Source organism: Oncorhynchus keta, unplaced genomic scaffold (assembly GCF_023373465.1).
Source record: "Oncorhynchus keta strain PuntledgeMale-10-30-2019 unplaced genomic scaffold, Oket_V2 Un_scaffold_14331_pilon_pilon, whole genome shotgun sequence".
NCBI classification, from domain to species: domain Eukaryota; kingdom Metazoa; phylum Chordata; class Actinopteri; order Salmoniformes; family Salmonidae; genus Oncorhynchus; species Oncorhynchus keta.
This window is the reverse complement of record NW_026290785.1, coordinates 182501-204329: the sequence shown is the minus strand read 5'-3', so window position 1 is coordinate 204329 and position 21829 is coordinate 182501. Positions and strand designations below refer to the sequence as shown.

The 21829-nt window shown below is 47.5% G+C and overlaps 1 protein-coding gene across 1 annotated transcript in view; it reads right to left on the bottom strand.

The window, feature by feature from the left end:
- The window catches only part of LOC118381696 (C-myc promoter-binding protein-like), a 171940-nt gene that overhangs the window by 16471 nt on the left and 133640 nt on the right, over positions 1 to 21829 (bottom strand). The window contains 9 exon segments of the mRNA XM_052513923.1: positions 5957 to 6217; positions 6534 to 6714; positions 9957 to 10124; positions 10412 to 10587; positions 10841 to 10923; positions 13567 to 13783; positions 14005 to 14857; positions 18656 to 18902; positions 19924 to 20055. Coding sequence (XP_052369883.1) covers positions 5957 to 6217; positions 6534 to 6714; positions 9957 to 10124; positions 10412 to 10587; positions 10841 to 10923; positions 13567 to 13783; positions 14005 to 14857; positions 18656 to 18902; positions 19924 to 20055 — 2318 coding nt within the window.

Sequence of the window (21829 nt, the reverse complement as noted above, 5' to 3'; positions counted from 1 at the left end):
ACACACACACCAGCTCAATGACAATATATATGAGACACACACACCAGCTCAATGACAATATATATGAGACACACACACCAGCTCAATGACAATATATATGAGACACACACACCAGCTCAATGACAATATATATGAGACACACACACAGCTCAATCAATGACAATATATATGAGACACACACACCAGCTCAATGACAATATATATGAGACACACACACCAGCTCAATGACAATATATATGAGACACACACACCAGCTCAATGACAATATATATGAGACACACACACACCAGCTCAATGACAATATATATGAGACACACACACACCAGCTCAATGACAATATATATGAGACACACACACCAGCTCAATGACAATATATATGAGACACACACACACCAGCTCAATGACAATATATATGAGACACACACACACAGCTCAATGACAATATATATGAGACTTCAATGACAATATATATGAGACACACACACACCAGCTCAATGACAATATATATGAGACACACACACACCAGCTCATGACAATATATATGAGACACACACACACCAGCTCAATGACAATATATATGAGACACACACACACCAGCTCAATGACAATATATATGAGACACACACACCAGCTCAATGACAATATATGAGACACACACACCAGCTCAATGCTCAATGACAATCATGACAATATATATGAGAGACACACACACCAGCTCAATGACAATATATATGAGACACACACACCAGCTCAATGACAATATATATGAGACACACACACCAGCTCAATGACAATATATATGAGACACACACACACCAGCTCAATGACAATATATATGAGACACACACACCAGCTCAATGACAATATATATGAGACACACACACCAGCTCAATGACAATATATATGAGACACACACACCAGCTCAATGACAATATATATGAGACACACACACACCAGCTCAATGACAATATATATGAGACACACACACCAGCTCAATGACAATATATATGAGACACACACACACCAGCTCAATGACAATATATATGAGACACACACACACCAGCTCAATGACAATATATATGAGACACACACACCAGCTCAATGACAATATATATGAGACACACACACACCAGCTCAATGACAATATATATGAGACACACACACCAGCTCAATGACAATATATATGAGACACACACACCAGCTCAATGGGAATAAGGGGTGAGGTATATAGACAGGGAATAAGGGGTGAGGTGTATAGACGGAATAAGGGGTGAGGTGTATAGACAGGGAATAAGGGGTGAGGTGTATAGACAGGGAATAATGGGTGAGGTGTATAGACAGGGAATAAGGGGTGAGATGTATAGACAGGGAATAAGGGGTGAGGTGTATAGACAGGGAATAAGGGGTGAGATGTATAGACAGGGAATAAGGGGTGAGGTGTATAGACAGGGAATAAGGGGTGAGATGTATAGACAGGGAATAAGGGGTGAGATGGGGGTGAGGTGTATAGACAGGGAATAAGGGGTGAGGTGTATAGACAGGGAATAAGGGGTGAGGTGTATAGACGGGGAATAAGGGGTGAGGTGTATAGACGGGGAATAAGGGGTGAGGTGTATAGACGGGGAATAAGGGGTGAGGTGTATAGACAGGGAATAAGGGGTGAGATGTATAGACAGGGAATAAGGGGTGAGATGGGGGTGAGGTGTATAGACAGGGAATAAGGGGTGAGGTATATAGACAGGAAATAAGGGGTGAGGTATATAGACAGGAAATCAGGGGTGAGATGTATAGACAGGGAATAAGGGGTGAGGTATATAGTCAGGGAATAAGGGGTGAGGTGTATAGACAGGGAATAAGGGGTGAGGTGTATAGACAGGGAATAAGGGGTGAGATGGGGGCGAGGTGTATAGACAGGGAATAAGGGGTGAGGTATATAGACAGGGAATAAGGGGTGAGGTGTATAGACAGGGAATAAGGGGTGAGGTATATAGACAGGGAATAAGGGGTGAGGTATATAGACAGGGAATAAGGGGTGAGGTATATAGACAGGGAATAAGGGGTGAGATGTATAGACAGGGAATAAGGGGCGAGGTGTATAGACAGGGAATAAGGGGTGAGGTGTATAGACAGGGAATAATGGGTGAGATGTATAGACAGAGAATAAGGGGTGAGGTGTATAGACAGGGAATAAGGGGTGAGGTGTATAGACAGGGAATAAGGGGTGAGGTGTATAGACAGGGAATAAGGGGTGAGGTGTATAGACAGGGAATAAGGGGTGAGGTGTATAGACAGGGAATAAGGGGTGAGGTATATAGACAGGGAATAAGGGGTGAGATGTATAGACAGGGAATAAGGGGTGAGGTGTATAGACAGGGAATAAGGGGTGAGATGTATAGACAGAGAATAAGGGGTGAGGTGTATAGACAGGGAATAAGGGGTGAGGTGTATAGACAGGGAATACGGGGTGAGGTGTATAGACAGGGAATAAGGGGTGAGGTGTATAGACAGGGAATAAGGGGTGAGGTGTATAGACAGGGAATAAGGGGTGAGATGGGGGTGAGGTGTATAGACAGGGAATAAGAGGTGAGGTGTATAGACAGGGAATAAGAGGTGAGGTGTATAGACAGGGAATAAGGGGTGAGGTGTATAGACAGGGAATAAGGGGTGAGGTGTATAGACAGGGAATAAGGGGTGAGGTGTATAGACAGGGAATAAGGGGTGAGGTGTATAGACAGGGAATAAGGGGTGAGGTGTATAGACAGGGAATAAGGGGTGAGGTGTATATACAGGGAATAAGGGGTGAGATGTATAGACAGGGAATAAGGGGTGAGATGGGGGTGAGGTGTATAGACAGGGAATAAGGGGTGAGGTGTATAGACAGGGAATAAGGGGTGAGATGGGGGTGAGGTGTATAGACAGGGAATAAGGGGTGAGGTGTATAGACAGGGAATAAGGGGTGATGTATATAGACAGGGAATAAGGGGTGAGGTGTATAGACAGGGAATAAGGGGTGAGGTGTATAGACAGGGAATAAGGGGTGAGGTGTATAGACAGGGAATAAGGGGTGAGGTGTATAGACAGGGAATAAGGGGTGAGGTATATAGACAGGGAATAAGGGGTGAGGTGTATAGACAGGGAATAAGGGGTGAGGTGTATAGACAGGGAATAAGGGGTGAGGTGTATAGACAGGGAATAAGGGGTGAGGTGTATAGACAGGGAATAAGGGGTGAGATGGGGGTGAGGTGTATAGACAGGGAATAAGAGGTGAGGTGTATAGACAGGGAATAAGGGGTGAGGTGTATAGACAGGGAATAAGGGGTGAGGTGTATAGACAGGGAATAAGGGGTGAGATGGGGGTGAGGTGTATAGACAGGGAATAAGGGGTGAGGTGTATAGACAGGGAATAAGGGGTGAGGTGTATAGACAGGGAATAAGGGGTGATGTATATAGACAGGGAATAAGGGGTGAGGTGTATAGACAGGGAATAAGGGGTGAGGTGTATAGACAGGGAATAAGGGGTGAGGTGTATAGACAGGGAATAAGGGGTGAGGTGTATAGACAGGGAATAAGGGGTGAGGTATATAGACAGGGAATAAGGGGTGAGGTGTATAGACAGGGAATAAGGGGTGAGGTGTATAGACAGGGAATAAGGGGTGAGGTGTATAGACAGGGAATAAGGGGTGAGGTGTATAGACAGGGAATAAGGGGTGAGATGGGGGTGAGGTGTATAGACAGGGAATAAGAGGTGAGGTGTATAGACAGGGAATAAGGGGTGAGGTGTATAGACAGGGAATAAGGGGTGAGGTGTATAGACAGGGAATAAGGGGTGAGGTGTATAGACAGGGAATAAGGGGTGAGGTATATAGACAGGGAATAAGGGGTGAGATGTATAGACAGGGAATAAGGGGTGAGATGTATAGACAGGGAATAAGGGGTGAGGTGTATAGACAGGGAATAAGGGGTGAGGTGTATAGACAGGGAATAAGGGGTGAGATTGGGGTGAGGTGTATAGACAGGGAATAAGAGGTGAGGTGTATAGACAGGGAATAAGGGGTGAGGTGTATAGACAGGGAATAAGGGGTGAGGTGTATAGACAGGGAATAAGGGGTGAGGTGTATAGACAGGGAATAAGGGGTGAGGTGTATAGACAGGGAATAAGGGGTGAGGTGTATAGACAGGGAATAAGGGGTGAGGTGTATAGACAGGGAATAAGGGGTGAGGTGTATAGACAGGGAATAAGGGGTGAGGTGTATAGACAGGGAATAAGGGGTGAGGTGTATAGACAGGGAATAAGGGGTGAGGTGTATAGACAGGGAATAAGGGGTGAGGTGTATAGACAGGGAATAAGGGGTGAGATGTATAGACAGGGAATAAGGGGTGAGATGGGGGTGAGGTGTATAGACAGGGAATAAGGGGTGAGGTGTATAGACAGGGAATAAGGGGTGAGATGGGGGTGAGGTGTATAGACAGGGAATAAGGGGTGAGGTGTATAGACAGGGAATAAGGGGTGATGTATATAGACAGGGAATAAGGGGTGAGGTGTATAGACAGGGAATAAGGGGTGAGGTGTATAGACAGGGAATAAGGGGTGAGGTGTATAGACAGGGAATAAGGGGTGAGGTGTATAGACAGGGAATAAGGGGTGAGGTATATAGACAGGGAATAAGGGGTGAGATGTATAGACAGGGAATAAGGGGTGAGATGTATAGACAGGGAATAAGGGGTGAGGTGTATAGACAGGGAATAAGGGGTGAGGTGTATAGACAGGGAATAAGGGGAGATGGGGGTGAGGTGTATAGACAGGGAATAAGGGGTGAGGTGTATAGACAGGGAATAAGGGGTGAGGTGTATAGACAGGGAATAAGGGGTGAGGTGTATAGACAGGGAATAAGGGGTGAGGTGTATAGACAGGGAATAAGGGGTGAGGTGTATAGACAGGGAATAAGGGGTGAGGTGTATAGACAGGGAATAAGGGGTGAGGTGTATAGACAGGGAATAAGGGGTGAGGTGTATAGACAGGGAATAAGGGGTGAGGTGTATAGACAGGGAATAAGGGGTGAGGTGTATAGACAGGGAATAAGGGGTGAGGTGTATAGACAGGGAATAAGGGGTGAGATGTATAGACAGGGAATAAGGGTGAGATGGGGGTGAGGTGTATAGACAGGGAATAAGGGGTGAGGTGTATAGACAGGGAATAAGGGGTGAGCTGGGGGTGAGGTGTATAGACAGGGAATAAGGGGTGAGGTGTATAGACAGGGAATAAGGGGTGATGTATATAGACAGGGAATAAGGGGTGAGGTGTATAGACAGGGAATAAGGGGTGAGGTGTATAGACAGGGAATAAGGGGTGAGGTGTATAGACAGGGAATAAGGGGTGAGGTGTATAGACAGGGAATAAGGGGTGAGGTGTATAGACAGGGAATAAGGGGTGAGGTGTATAGACAGGGAATAAGGGGTGAGGTGTATAGACAGGGAATAAGGGGTGAGGTATATAGACAGGGAATAAGGGGTGAGGTGTATAGACAGGGAATAAGGGGTGAGGTGTATAGACAGGGAATAAGGGGTGAGGTGTATAGACAGGGAATAAGGGGTGAGGTATATAGACAGGGAATAAGGGGTGAGGTGTATAGACAGGGAATAAGGGGTGAGGTGTATAGACAGGGAATAAGGGGTGAGGTATATAGACAGGGAATAAGGGGTGAGGTGTATAGACAGGGAATAAGGGGTGAGGTATATAGACAGGGATTAAGGGGTGAGGTGTATAGACAGGGAATAAGGGGTGAGGTGTATAGACAGGGAATAAGGGGTGAGGTATATAGACAGGGAATAAGGGGTGAGGTATATAGACAGGGAATAAGGGGTGAGGTATATAGACAGGGAATAAGGGGTGAGGTGTATAGACAGGGAATAAGGGGTGAGGTATATAGACAGGGAATGTATAGACAGTGTTCCCTACCGTAGATCCCCTGTTACAGTGCTCTGAGGTCAGTATGAGTCCAGGCAGGTTGCTGGGCAGGTCCAGACGTCTGAAGGACCAAACCAGGTTCCAGTAGATGATAGGATGGTGGTCCACCACGGCTGACACTGTGATAACAGGGTCTCCCTCGTTCTCCAGCAGGGACTCCAGCTCCTTCCACAGCACCAGGGGACTCAGGTAGGGTACTGTGACTGGTTCTGGGTGGTGGAGACGCCATTCCATATCAACATTCAGGGGGTCCTGGAGGGGTTAAGGGTCAGGGGTTAAAGTTGAGAAGTTAGGGGTTAAAGTTGAGAAGTTAGGGGTCAGGGGTTAAAGTTGAGAAGTTAGGGGTCAGGGGTTAAAGTTGAGAAGTTCGGGGTCAGGGGTTAAAGTTGAGAAGTTAGGGGTCAGGGTTTAAAGTTGAAAAGTTAGGGTTAAAGTTGAAAAGTTAGGGGTTAAATTTGAGAAGTTAGGGGTTAAAGTTGAGAAGTTAGGGGTCAGGGGGTTAAAGTTGAGAAGTTAGGGTGTGTGTGTGTGAACACAGTATTATGTGTGTTTTGGGGGTCTGTCTCACGCTGGCTTCGTTGAGCCGGCTGGGCAGGCTGCCTGAAGTGGGTACATTGTGGTTGAGTCGAGTTGGTTCCTCCATGGGGTCAAAGGCACTGACACTCCGCACCATAGCTGACCCCGGGGACAGGGCCCCCTGACGCCGCTCTGTAGGGATCTCTATACACTGGGCCCTGGACGACGACAGCCTGGGGACGGACGGACGGACACACACACAGATCAGTGTTAGGACCAGGAGGAGCTTCTGTTATCCGTTGCAGATAGTATCAGCAGGCGGCTACTTCAAACACATTCTCTAATGAGATGTAATCCAACAGAAACCCAAATGAGGAGGGAGAGAGGACACTACAATAACACTGACTAATAATCTCAGGAAACTAACAGAGAGAGAGGACACTACCACTATACTAATACTGACTAATAATCTCAGGAAACTAACAGAGAGAGAGGACACTACCACTATACTAACACTGACTAATAATCTCAGGAAACTAACAGAGAGAGGACACTACCACTATACTAATACTGACTAATAATCTCAGGAAACTAACAGAGAGAGAGGACACTACCACTATACTAACACTGACTAATAATCTCAGGAAACTAACAGAGAGAGAGGACACTACCACTATACTAATACTGACTAATAATCTCAGGAAACTAACAGAGAGAGAGGACACTACCACTATACTAACACTGACTAATAATCTCAGGAAACTAAGAGAGGACACTACCACTATACTAACACTGACTAATAATCTCAGGAAACTAACAGAGAGAGAGGACACTACCACTATACTAATACTGACTAATAATCTCAGGAAACTAACAGAGAGAGAGGACACTACCACTATACTAACACTGACTAATAATCTCAGGAAACTAACAGAGAGAGAGGACACTACCACTATACTAATACTGACTAATAATCTCAGGAAACTAACAGAGAGAGAGGACACTACCACTATACTAACACTGACTAATAATCTCAGGAAACTAACAGAGAGAGAGAGGACACTACCACTATACTAACACTGACTAATAATCTCAGGAAACTAAGAGAGGACACTACCACTATACTAACACTGACTAATAATCTCAGGAAACTAACAGAGAGAGAGGACACTACCACTATACTAACACTGACTAATAATCTCAGGAAACTAACAGAGAGAGAGGACACTACCACTATAATAACACTGACTAATCATCTCAGGAAACTAACAGAGAGAGGACACTACCACTATACTAACACTGACTAATAATCTCAGGAAACTAACAGAGAGAGAGGACACTACCACTATACTAACACTGACTAATAATCTCAGGAAACTAACAGAGAGAGAGGACACTACCACTATACTAACACTGACTAATAATCTCAGGAAACTAACAGAGAGAGAGGACACTACCACTATACTAACACTGACTAATAATCTCAGGAAACTAACAGAGAGAGAGGACACTACCACTATACTAACACTGACTAATAGTCTCAGGAAACTAACAGAGAGAGGACACTACCACTATACTAATACTGACTAATAACCTCAGGAAACTAACAGAGAGAGGACACTACCACTATAATAACACTGACTAATAATCTCAGGAAACTAACAGAGAGAGACACTACCACTATACTAATACTGACTAATAATCTCAGGTCACTAACAGAGAGAGGACACTACCACTATACTAATACTGACTAATAATCTCAGGAAACTAACAGAGAGAGAGGACACTACCACTATACTAACACTGACTAATAGTCTCAGGAAACTAACAGAGGACACTACCACTATACTAATACTGACTAATAATCTCAGGTCACTAACAGAGAGAGGACACTACCACTATACTAATACTGACTAATAATCTCAGGAAACTAACAGAGAGAGAGAGGACACTACCACTATACTCATACTGACTAATAGTCTCACGAAACTAACAGGGAGAGAGGACACTACCACTATATTAATACTGACTAATAATCTCAGGAAACTAACAGAGAGAGGACACTACCACACCACTATACTAACACTGACTAATAATCTCAGGTCACTAACAGAGAGAGGACACTACCACACCACTATACTAACACTGACTAATAATCTCAGGAAACTAACAGAGAGAGGACACTACCACTATACTAATACTGACTAATAATCTCAGGAAACCAACAGAGAGAGGACACTACCACTATACTAATACTGACTAATAATCTCAGGAAACTAACAGAGAGAGAGAGGACACTACCACTATACTAATACTGACTAATAATCTCAGGAAACCAACAGAGAGAGGACACTACCACTATATTAATACTGACTAATAATCTCACAAAACTAACAGAGAGAGAGAGGACACTACCACTATACTAATACTGACTAATAATCTCAGGAAACTAACAGAGAGAGGACACTACCACTATACTAATACTGACTAATAATGGTTAGGGGTGGTAGACTAGGGGTGGTAAAATAGGGGTGGTAGGCTAGGGGTGGTAGGCTAGGGGTGATAGACTAGGGATGGTAGGCTAGGGGTGGTAGGCTAGGGGTGGTAGACTAGGGGTGGTAGGATAGGGGTGGTAGGCTAGGGGTGGTAGGATAGGGGTGGTAGACTAGGGTGGTAGGATAGGGGTGGTAGACTAGGGGTGGTAGGCTAGGGGTGGTAGACTAGGGGTGGTAGACTAGGGGTGGTAGACTAGGGGTGGTAGGATAGGGGTGGTAGGCTAGGGGTGGTAGGATAGGGGTGGTAGACTAGGGGTGGTAGGCTAGGGGTGGTAGACTAGGGGTGGTAGGCTAGGGGTGGTAGGCTAGGGGTGGTAGACTAGGGGTGGACTAGGGGTGGTAGGATAGGGGTGGTAGGATAGGGGTAGACTAGGGGTGGTAGGACTAGGGGTGGTAGACTGGTAGGATAGGGGTGGTAGACTAGGGGTGGTAGGATAGGGGTGGTAGACTAGGGGTGGTAGACTAGGGGTGGTAGACTAGGGGTGGTAGACTAGGGGTGGTAGACTAGGGGTGGTAGACTAGGGGTGGTAGGATAGGGTTTATCTGAGAGGATGGTGGTGGGACAGGGGTTGGTGCGTAGTGTGTAGTGTGTAGTGTTTTAGTGTGTAGTGTTTAGTGCGTAGTGTATAGTGTGTAGTGTTTTAGTGTGTAGTGCGTTGTGTATAGTGTGTAGTGTTTTAGTGTGTAGTGTGTTGTGTATAGTGTGTAGTGTGTAGTGTTTTAGTGTGTAGTGTGTTGTGTATAGTGTATAGTGTGTAGTGTTTTAGTGTGTAGTGCGTTGTGTATAGTGTGTAGTGTTTTAGTGTGTAGTGTGTTGTGTATAGTGTGTAGTGTGTAGTGTTTTAGTGTGTAGTGCGTTGTGTATAGTGTGTAGTGTTTTAGTGTGTAGTGTTTAGTGCGTAGTGTATAGTGCAGTGTACCTGCTGTTACCAGAGCAGCCCTCTACAGTGATCCTGGGTGAGAGAGGAGACAGGACAGTAGTGGGACAGGGAGTGGACAGAGTGGACGTCCCGGTGTCCAGACCGGTGGACACAGAGTAGGACGATGACACAGCCTCCTCCGCTGACGGACTGCTCTTCAGGTAGAACCTGAAGGTGAGAGGATGAGAGGATGAGAGGATGAGAGGAGGAGAGGAGGAGAGGAGAGGAGGAGAGGAGAGGAGGTGTGATATCAGGGGAACAGGGGAGGTGTTGAATGTCTGTGTGTATATCTAGTGTACCTCCCAGGTCTCTGATCTCTACATTAAGGAAGGGGAGGAAGGTGTTGAATGTCTGTGTGTATATCTAGTGTACCTCCCAGGTCCTCTCAGGTCTCTGATCTCTACATTAAGGAAGGGGAGGAAGGTGTTGAATGTCTGTGTGTATATCTAGTGTACCTCCCAGGTCCTCTCAGGTCTCTGATCTCTACATTAAGGAAGGGGAGGAAGGGGTTCCCACAGAAGGGACAGGTGGTGTTGAGGTTGGAGTCGTCAGCCGTCCATCCTGCCATGATCTCCTCGTCGTACACCAGACCGTCACACGTCTTACAGCGAGAACAGCTGGAGATCAACAGCTGGAAACACACACAGCAGAGCCAAGATGGACGTTAGGTCAATCAGGGGTCGGCACAAAATGGCAGAGACCACCCCCCTTGGCCTGGTTGTATGAATGAGAAGAGTCCTTGGTCCCTTTGTCTCGCATGTCATTGATACTTGATTGATCGTTCTATTTGAAAATCAAAGCTATCTGTAGTGTTGGCTTCGTTTCAATGTTCCTGTGAGTTGTTCCGGTTTAGTTTGAGAGGTCTGTAAGTGTGGTGTCCTCACCTCCATGGCGTGGTTCTGGAAGACGCTGGTATTGCTGGTGTAGCGAGACGAGCCCAGATCAGAGCAGTCTGGGGGAGGAAAGCCTTGAGGAGAGACAGGACACAACCGGGAGAAGGAGCACACCATCATCCATGAACATCTGCTATCATTGGTGTCAGCAGTAAACAGTCTCTGATGGCTAGCTGTTAGCGAAGCGCTAACTCAGGGCAGGACTTTTCCATGTCAGGAGTGCCAGTGCACTACTTGCACACTGGATGCTAATGAGACAGGAGAAGGGCAGAGGGTTTGAGTAGCATGATTGAAGAGCTCCAATCAGACTTCACCTCAAGCCCCTCAACTGCACAAGGCATCGTCTGCTGGCCTAGTTTGGTAAGAGTCCTTTCTCCCTCCCCTACATCCTGTCTGATCCTAGCTCCTTCCCCTCTCTCCTCCTCAGTGACAGGACAGTACCTGGTTGTCTGATCCTCGCTCCTCCCTCTCTCTCTCCTCCTCAGTGACAGGACAGTACCTGGTTGTCTGATCCTAGCTCCTCCCCCTCTCTCTCTCTTCCTCAGTGACAGGACAGTACATGGTTGTCTGATCCTAGCTCCACCCTCTCTCTCCTCCTCAGTGACAGGACAGTACCTGGTTGTCTGATCCTAGCTCCACCCTCTCTCTCTTCCTCAGTGACAGGACAGTACCTGGTTGTCTGATCCTAGCTCCACCCTCTCTCTCTTCCTCAGTGACAGGACAGTACCTGGTTGTCTGATCCTAGCTCCTCCCTCTCTCGCTCCTCCTCAGTGACAGGACAGTACCTGGTTGTCTGATCCTAGCTCCTCCCCCTCTCTCTCTCTTCCTCAGTGACAGGACAGTACCTGGTTGTCTGATCCTAGCTCCACCCTCTCTCTCTTCCTCAGTGACAGGACAGTACCTGGTTGTCTGATCCTAGCTCCTCCCTCTCTCTCTCCTCCTCAGTGACAGGACAGTACCTGGTTGTCTGATCCTAGCTCCTCCCCCTCTCTTTCTCCTCCTCAGTGACAGGACAGTACCTGGTTGTCTGATCCTAGCTCCACCCTCTCTCTCCTCCTCAGTGACAGGACAGTACCTGGTTGTCTGACCCTAGCTCCTCCCTCTCTCTCCTCCTCAGTGACAGGACAGTACCTGGTTGTCTGATCTTAGCTCCTCCCCCTCTCTCTCCTCCTCCTCAGTGGCAGGACAGTACCTGGTTGTCTGATCCTAGCTCCTCTCTCTCTCTCCTCCTCAGTGACAGGACAGTACCTGGTTGCCTGATCCTAGCTCCTCCCTCTCTCTCCTCCTCAGTGACAGGACAGTACCTGGTTGTCTGATCCTAGCTCCACCCTCTCTCTCTTCCTCAGTGACAGGACAGTACCTGGTTGTCTGATCCTAGCTCCTCCCTCTCTCTCTCCTCCTCAGTGACAGGACAGTACCTGGTTGTCTGATCCTAGCTCCTCCCCCTCTCTCTCTCTTCCTCAGTGACAGGACAGTACCTGGTTGTCTGATCCTAGCTCCACCCTCTCTCTCTTCCTCAGTGACAGGACAGTACCTGGTTGTCTGATCCTAGCTCCTTCCCCTCTCTCCTCCTCAGTGACAGGACAGTACCTGGTTGTCTGATCCTAGCTCCACCCTCTCTCTCTTCCTCAGTGACAGGACAGTACCTGGTTGTCTGATCCTAGCTCCTTCCCCTCTCTCCTCCTCAGTGACAGGACAGTACCTGGTTGTCTGATCCTAGCTCCTCCTCCTCAGTGACAGGACAGTACCTGGTTGTCTGATCCTAGCTCCTTCCCCTCTCTCCTCCTCAGTGACAGGACAGTACCTGGTTGTCTGATCCTAGCTCCTCCCCCTCTCTTTCTCCTCCTCAGTGACAGGACAGTACCTGGTTGTCTGATCCTAGCTCCACCCTCTCTCTCCTCCTCAGTGACAGGACAGTACCTGGTTGTCTGACCCTAGCTCCTCCCTCTCTCTCCTCCTCAGTGACAGGACAGTACCTGGTTGTCTGATCTTAGCTCCTCCCCCTCTCTCTCCTCCTCCTCAGTGGCAGGACAGTACCTGGTTGTCTGATCCTAGCTCCTCTCTCTCTCTCCTCCTCAGTGAGACAGGACAGTACCTGGTTGTCTGATCCTAGCCCCTTCCCCTCTCTCCTCCTCAGTGACAGGACAGTACCTGGTTGTCTGATCCTAGCTCCTTCCCCTCTCTCCTCCTCAGTGACAGGACAGTACCTGGTTGTCTGATCCTAGCTCCTCCTCCTCAGTGACAGGACAGTACCTGGTTGTCTGATCCTAGCTCCTTCCCCTCTCTCCTCCTCAGTGACAGGACAGTACCTGGTTGTCTGATCCTAGCTCCTCCCTCTCTCTCCTCCTCAGTGACAGGGCAGTACCTGGTTGTCTGATCCTAGCTCCTCCCTCTCTCTCTCCTCCTCAGTGACAGGACAGTACCTGGTTGTCTGATCCTAGCTCCTCCCTCTCTCTCCTCCTCAGTGACAGGGCAGTACCTGGTTGCCTGATCCTAGCTCCTCCCCCCCTCTCCTCCTCAGTGACAGGACAGTACCTGGTTGTCTGATCCTAGCTCCTCCCCCTCTCTCTCCTGCTCAGTGACAGGACAGTACCTGGTTGTCTGACCCTAGCTCCTCCCTCTCTCTCTCTTCCTCAGTGACAGGACAGTACCTGGTTGTCTGATCCTAGCTCCTCCCCCTCTCTCTCCTCCTCAGTGACAGGACAGAAATATGTTACCTGTCTGTCTGTGTGTGGAACTGTCCAGTCTGCTCCTCAGGGGACTGCGTCTGGATGGGCTTCTCCTTGGGCTCCTACGGGGCCCGGGGCCATTTCTCTGAGGGGAGGTGATGGAGCCGTCTGGGTCCCCCAGGCCCTCCTCATCCACATCCAACAGGGAGGAGCAGTCAGGGTCCATGCCCAGAGAGGATACACTCAGACGGTCACAGTTACCATCCTGGAGGGGGTGGACAATGGAGGTTCAGGAACAAAATAAATGTTGCTGTAATGTGTTTGAGAATCTGAGAGGCACCTAGCTGCATTTAGGTAGTGGGATGTAGACAAGACACTTTGATTCGTGTCACACAGTATTACAAAATATCTTACGCCATTCAGAAATGTGTTGTTTTGACTGACGCACCAGTAGAAAACCCTCCATTGACAAACCGCTGAGCGTACCTTGGTGGGCACGGTGTAGGAGGTGGCCAGGCGAGAGTACCACCGGCTAGCCTTCTCTGCCACACCTTTCCCTGCCGAGAACATGCTGCTCTTCAACACATCCAGGGTGGGGGTGAGGAGCTGGTCCAGGGCGAAGGAGGAGGAGGACAGAGACGGGGACAGCAGACCCAGGTCCCGGTCTCTCTCCCTCTCCCGGTAGGGGCTGGGCTGTGGGCTGGGGGTGGAGCGGGGACAGGAGGGTGAGGACCAGAGCCTCTGTCTGGCAGGCTGGGAGGGCGAGGGGGAGTTGTAGGTCCTGGAGCGAGGTAATCCTCCTGTCCTGAGAGGGGAGGTATGGGGGAGACTGGCCCGTCGAGGGGTGGTGATAAGTGGGGGAGGAGGGTGGAGGAACAGGGGGCTGGAGGGGTCCTGGAGGTCCAAACTGGGTGTCCGGCTGTTCAGAGGAGAACCCATATGGTTCATGTACATCTCTATCTCCCTAGCCAGGTGGTCCTGGCGCCGGCCCGTAGGGGTCGCGACCCCATCCACCTCCACTTCCAGGTCGTCCTCTCTGTCTCCCTGGGACTTGGACTCGGCCGCCAGGAGGGACAGCGGGTCGAAGCCTGTCTCGATCCCCGTTCGTTTAACGGTGCTCCGCGAGGCTGAGGCCACACCCACACCGCCATAGCTGGCGCTGCGTTCCACCGTCCTCTTCCGTGATTGGCTGGTTTTAGCAACGCTCTCTGTGGTTGGTCCGTCCAGATCTAGGTCCTCCAGATCAAAGATGGCGTCTGTATTATTCTTGTCATTCTTGTCCTCGTCACTCCAGTCCCTCTCCTCTCCGTCTTCAGGGCTGTCTCTACGTCTGCAGCGCCTGATGGAGAAATGAATAGATCAGATTTTTAAAAAATAGATAAAAATACATTTTGATATTGATAATTTACTGATCCAAAAGGGGATATTTACTTTCAGAAGCAGAAACAACAGATCTATGACCTCCCTCTATGAATACAGGTTACTCTCCCTCTGCCTTTATTAATGCAGGTTACTCTCCCTCTGCCTTTATTAATACAGGTTACTCTCCCTCTCCCTCTATGAATACAGGTTACTCTCCCTCTATGAATACAGGTTACTCTCCCTCTATGAATACAGGTTACTCTCCCTCTATGAATACAGGTTACTCTCCCAGGTTACTCTCCCTTTATGAATACAGGTTACTCTCCCTTTATGAATACAGGTTACTCTCCCTTTATTAATACAGGTTACTCTCCCTTTATGAATACAGGTTACTCTCCCTTTATTAATACAGGTTACTCTCCCTCTCCCTTTATTAATACAGGTTACTCTCCCTCTGCCTTTCTTAATACAGGTTACTCTCCCTCTCCCTTTATTAATACAGGTTACTCTCCCTCTCCCTTTATTAATACAGGTTACTCTCCCTCTGCCTTTATTAATACAGGTTACTCTCCCTCTGCCTTTATTAATACAGGTTACTCTCCCTCTGCCTTTATTAATACAGGTTACTCTCCCTCTCCCTTTATTAATACAGGTTACTCTCCCTCTACCTTTATTAATACAGGTTACTCTCCCTCTGCCTTTATTAATACAGGTTACTCTCCCTCTACCTTTATTAATACAGGTTACTCTCCCTTTATTAATACAGGTTACTCTCCCTCTCCCTTTATTAATACAGGTTACTCTCCCTTTATTAATACAGGTCTCCCTTTATTAATACAGGTTACTCTCCCTCTGCCTTTATTAATACAGGTTACTCTCCCTCTGCCTTTATTAATACAGGTTACTCTCCCTCTCCCTCTATTAATACAGGTTACTCTCCCTCTGCCTTTATTAATACAGGTTACTCTCCCTCTCCCTTTATTAATACAGGTTACTCTCCCTCTGCCTTTATTAATACAGGTTACTCTCCCTCTCCCTTTATTAATACAGGTTACTTCCTTTTTATTAATACAGGTTACTCTCCCTCTCTGCCTTTATTAATACAGGTTACTCTCCCTCTACCTTTATTAATACAGGTTACTCTGCCTTTATTAATACAGGTTACCTCCCTCTGCCTTTATTAATACAGGTTACTCTCCCTCTGCCTTTATTAATACAGGTTACTCTCCCTCTGCCTTTATTAATACAGGTTACTCTCCCTCTGCCTTTATTAATACAGGTTACTCTCCCTCTGCCTTTATTAATACAGGTTACTCTCCCTCTGCCTTTATTAATACAGGTTACTCTCCCTCTACCTTTATTAATACAGGTTACTCTCCCTCTGCCTTTATTAATACAGGCTCCTCTCCCTTTATTAATACAGGTTACTCTCCCTCTCCCTTTATTAATACAGGTTACTCTCCCTCTGCCTTTATTAATACAGGCTACTCTCCCTCTGCCTTTATACAGGTTACTCTCCCTCTCCCTTTATTAATACAGGTTACTCTCCCTCTCCCTTTATTAATACAGGCTACTCTCCCTCTGCCTTTATTAATACAGGCTCCTCTCCCTTTATTAATACAGGTTACTCTCCCTCTCCCTTTATTAATACAGGTTACTCTCCCTTTATTAATACAGGTTACTCTCCCTCTGCCTTTATTAATACAGGTTACTCTCCCTCTCCCTCTATTAATACAGGTTACTCTCCCTCTACCTTTATTAATACAGGTTACTCTCCCTCTCCCTTTATTAATACAGGTTACTCTCCCTCTACCTTTATTAATACAGGTTACTCTCCCTCTCCCTTTATTAATACAGGTTACTCTCCCTCTCCCTTTATTAATACAGGTTACTCTCCCTCTCCCTTTATTAATACAGGTTACTCCCCCTCTGCCTTTATTAATACAGGTTACTCTCCCTCTCCCTTTATTAATACAGGTTACTCTCCCTCTGCCTTTATTAATACAGGTTACTCTCCCTCTGCCTTTATTAATACAGGTTACTCTCCCTCTCCCTTTATTAATACAGGTTACTCTCCCTCTACCTTTATTAATACAGGTTACTCTCCCTCTCCCTTTATTAATACAGGTTACTCTCCCTTTATTAATACAGGTTACTCTCCCTCTCCCTTTATTAATACAGGTTACTCTCCCTCTCCCTTTATTAATACAGGTTACTCTCCCTCTCCCTTTATTAATACAGGTTACTCTCCCTCTGCCTTTATTAATACAGGTTACTCCCTCCTCTCCCTCTGCCTTTATTAATACAGGTTACTCTCCCTCTCCTTTATTAATACAGGTTACTCTCCCTCTGCCTTTATTAATACAGGTTACTCTCCCTCTGCCTTTATTAATACAGGTTACTCTGCCTTTATTAATCTCCCCCTCTGCCTATTAATACAGGTTACTCTCCCTCTCCCTTTATTAATACAGGTTACTCTCCCTCTATTAATACAGGTTACTCTCCCTCTACCTTTATTAATACAGGTTACTCTCCCTCTCCCTTTATTAATACAGGTTACTCTCCCTCTGCCTTTATTAATACAGGTTACTCTCCCTCTCCCTCTATTAATACAGGTTACTCTCCCTCTCCCTTTATTAATACAGGTTACTCTCCCTCTCCCTTTATTAATACAGGTTACTCTCCCTTTATTAATACAGGTTACTCTCCCTCTGCCTTTATTAATACAGGTTACTCTCCCTCTCCCTTTATTAATACAGGTTACTCTCCCTCTCCCTTTATTAATACAGGTTACTCTCCCTCTGCCTTTATTAATACAGGTTACTCTCCCTCTACCTCTATTAATACAGGTTACTCTCCCTCTACCTCTATTAATACAGGTTACTCTCCTTCTGCCTTTATTAATACAGGTTACTCTCCCTCTACCTTTATTAATACAGGTTACTCTCCCTTTATTAATACAGGTTACTCTCCCTCTACTTTTATTAATACAGGCTACTCTCCCTCTGCCTTTATTAATACAGGTTACTCTCCCTCTGCCTTTATTAATACAGGTTACTCTCCCTCTCCCTTTATTAATACAGGTTACTCTCCCTCTGCCTTTATTAATACAGGTTACTCTCCCTTTATTAATACAGGTTACTCTCCCTCTCCCTTTATTAATACAGGTTACTCTCCCTCTCCCTTTATTAATACAGGTTACTCTCCCTCTCCCTTTATTAATACAGGTTACTCTCCCTCTCCCTTTATTAATACAGGTTACTCTCCCTCTCCCTTTATTAATACAGGTTACTCTCCCTTTATTAATACAGGTTACTCTCCCTCTGCCTTTATTAATACAGGTTACTCTCCCTCTACCTTTATTAATACAGGTTACTCTCCCTCTCCCTTTATTAATACAGGTTACTCTCCCTCTCCCTTTATTAATACAGGTTACTCTCCCTCTGCCTTTATTAATACAGGTTACTCTCCCTCTGCCTTTATTAATACAGGTTACTCTCCCTCTGCCTTTATTACTACAGGTTACTCTCCCTCTGCCTTTATTAATACAGGTTACTCTCCCTCTACCTTTATTAATACAGGTTACTCTCCCTCTGCCTTTATTAATACAGGTTACTCTCCCTCTGCCTTTATTAATACAGGTTACTCTCCCTCTGCCTTTATTAATACAGGTTACTCTCCCTCTGCCTTTATTACTACTACTACTCTCACTGAGATCAAATCTCTTTCAGAAGATGTCAGCGGGTCAGTAACGTTCCACATCAATGATGTTCACCTGGTTCTTCCCCCGGCTGCTCCAATCCCCTCTGACCCTCCCAGGACTAACGACCGCGGCCTGTTGGTCTGGCTGAAGCTGGTCCCCAGGAGGATCTTGGTGTCTGCCCCCAGGTTCTCTGCTATCCTGGCTGGGTCAGTCTCTCCCTGGTGCAGTCCCAGACCCAACACTGGAGTGCCACTGCAACCACTGCCAACCCTGTTGTCTCCACTCAGTCTGCACCCTCGCACACCCTGCCAGTCATGGCCTGGAGAGGGGAATGGAGGTGAGAGGATAGAAGAGGAGAGGAGGGGAGAAGGGGGGAGAAGGTGAGAGGAGAGGAAGGGAGAGGAGAGGGGGAAGGGAGAAGAGGTGAGAGGAGGGGGGAGAAGGGGAGAAGAGGTGAAAGGAGGGGAGAGGAGGTGAAAGGAGAGGAGGGAGGGAGGAGAAGATAGGAGGGGAGAGGTGGTGAGAGGAGGAAGGAGGAGGAGAGGGAGGAGGGGAGAGGAGAGGAGAGGGGAGAGGAGGGGAGAGGAGAAGAGAGGAGGAAGGGGTAGGGGAGAGGAGAAGAGAGGAGAGGAGGAAGGGGTAGGGGAGAGGAGAGGAAGGAGGGGAGGAAGGAGGAGGGGAGGGGGGAGGGGAGGGGAGGAAGGAGGGGAGGAAGGAGGAGGAGGAGGAGGAGGGAGGGAGGAGAGGAGGAGGAGGAGAGAGAGATAATAGTCCTCCATCTGTCATGGTCCTTTGAGCAGGACCATGACAGACCAGGGGAGGGTAGCCTAGTGGTTAGAGCGTTGGACTAGTAACCGGAAGGTTGTGAGTTCAAACCCCGGCTGACAAGGAGGAACAGGCAGTTAGAGATAATAGTCTGCCCCTAACCCATCTGTCAAAAAAAAAAGAAATAAAAAATAAAAAAAGGAAAGAAACAATTCTCCTGAAACATGACATGTTCTACACAACATACAGTAAACTGAGTAAAGCATATCTACTATACAGTACAGATTGAGACATCACAACTAGACAATCAATACAAGTCTAAATCGCTAGGTGAGTTCTGATGGATAGTTACAACAGGCTCACAGCCATCACCTACCATCCAGTACAGATATAGAGCCATATAAACAAGGCAGAATGTCAAGACAGACAGAACTAGACAGGAAATAGTTCTGGGTGATAGATACAGCTGACTCACATCCTCCAGCCCTGCACTACAGAGACATCCAATACATCATGGAAGACAGACAGTAAACAGACAATAGATAGATCAGTTATGGATTATAGTCATGGCTCACCTCCTCCTCCACCACCACTCCCACTGCCACCTCCCTCCTCAAGGGCACTGAGATGTCTCCTCCTCAGACTGTTGGTCTCAACCACACCTACCTCATTCAGAGAGGAGCTCAACAAGAGACCTGCTACATGGTCTGGAGAGAGGAGGAGGGGGAAGAGACAGGGAGAGAAGACAGAGGAGAGGAGAAGGAGGTATGGAGTGAGGGAGGGAGAAGAGACAGGTAGGGGGAGAGAAGAGAGAGGAGGGGGAGGGAGGTATGTAGTGAGGGAGGGAGGGAGAAGAGACAGGGAGGGGGAGAGAAGAGAGAGGGATGGAAGGAAGGGAGGGAGGGGAGGAATAGACAAACAGAACGACAGAGAGGGAGAGAAAGAGAGGGGGAGGAAGAGGGAGAGAAAGAGAGGGAGGCAGACAGAAAGAGAGGGGGAGGGAGAGGGAGGCAGTGAGTGCCTTTACAGTCACTAATAGTTTGGTATTACATGGATCACGGCAGTCGGCAGTTTATGCAAAATTCATGTGAACACTATCCTCTGTTTGTCTGAAATCGGCGTAAGGGAAAAATCAAATGTATTTACCTGTGCTGGTTGACCCCTTGGGCTCGCAGGCTACATCGTCATAGGGACAGTTAGTTCCAGGTATGTACCTGTGCTGGTTGACCCCTTGGGCTCACAGGCTGCATCGTCATAGGGACAGTTAGTTCCAGGTATTTACCTGTGCTGGTTGACCCCTTGGGCTCGCAGGCTACATCGTCATAGGGACAGTTAGTTCCAGGTATGTACCTGTGCTGGTTGACCCCTTGGGCTCCCAGGCTGCATCGTCATAGAGACAGTTAGTTCCAGGTATTTACCTGTGCTGGGTGACCCCTTGGGCTCACAGGCTGCATCGTCATAGAGACAGTTAGTTCAAGGTATTTACCTGTGCTGGTTGACCCCTTGGGCTCACAGGCTACATCGTCATAGAGACAGTTAGTTCCAGGTGTTGACCTCTTGGGCTCACAGGCTAAATCATCATAGAGACAGTTAGTTCCAGGTATTTACCTGTGCTGGTTGACCCCTTGGGCTCACAGGCTGCATCGTCATAGGGACAGTTAGTTCCAGGTATTTACCTGTGCTGGTTGACCCCTTGGGCTCACAGGCTGCATCGTCATAGGGACAGTTAGTTCCAGGTATTTACCTGTGCTGGTTGACCCCTTGGGCTCACAGGCTGCATCGTCATAGAGACAGTTAGTTCCAGGTATTTACCTGTGCTGGTTGACCCCTTGGGCTCCCAGGCTGCATCGTCATAGAGACAGTTAGTTCCAGGTATTTACCTGTGCTGGTTGACCCCTTGGGCTCACAGGCTGCATCGTCATAGAGACAGTTAGTTCCAGGTATTTACCTGTGCTGGTTGACCCCTTGGGCTCACAGGCTGCATCGTCATAGAGACAGTTAGTTCCAGGTATTTACCTGTGCTGGTTGACCCCTTGGGCTCACAGGCTGCATCGTCATAGAGACAGTTAGTTCCAGGTATTTACCTGTGCTGGTTGACCCCTTGGGCTCACAGGCTGCATCGTCATAGGGACAGTTAGTTCCAGGTATTTACCTGTGCTGGTTGACCCCTTGGGCTCACAGGCTACATCGTCATAGGGACAGTTAGTTCCAGGTGGTTGACCCTTGGGCTCACAGGCTAATCGTCATAGGGACAGTTAGTTCCAGGTATGTACCTGTGCTGGTTGACCCCTTGGGCTCCCAGGCTGCATCGTCATAGAGACAGTTAGTTCCAGGTATTTACCTGTGCTGGTTGACCCCTTGGGCTCACAGGCTGCATCGTCATAGAGACAGTTAGTTCCAGGTATTTACCTGTGCTGGGTGACCCCTTGGGCTCACAGGCTGCATCGTCATAGAGACAGTTAGTTCAAGGTATTTACCTGT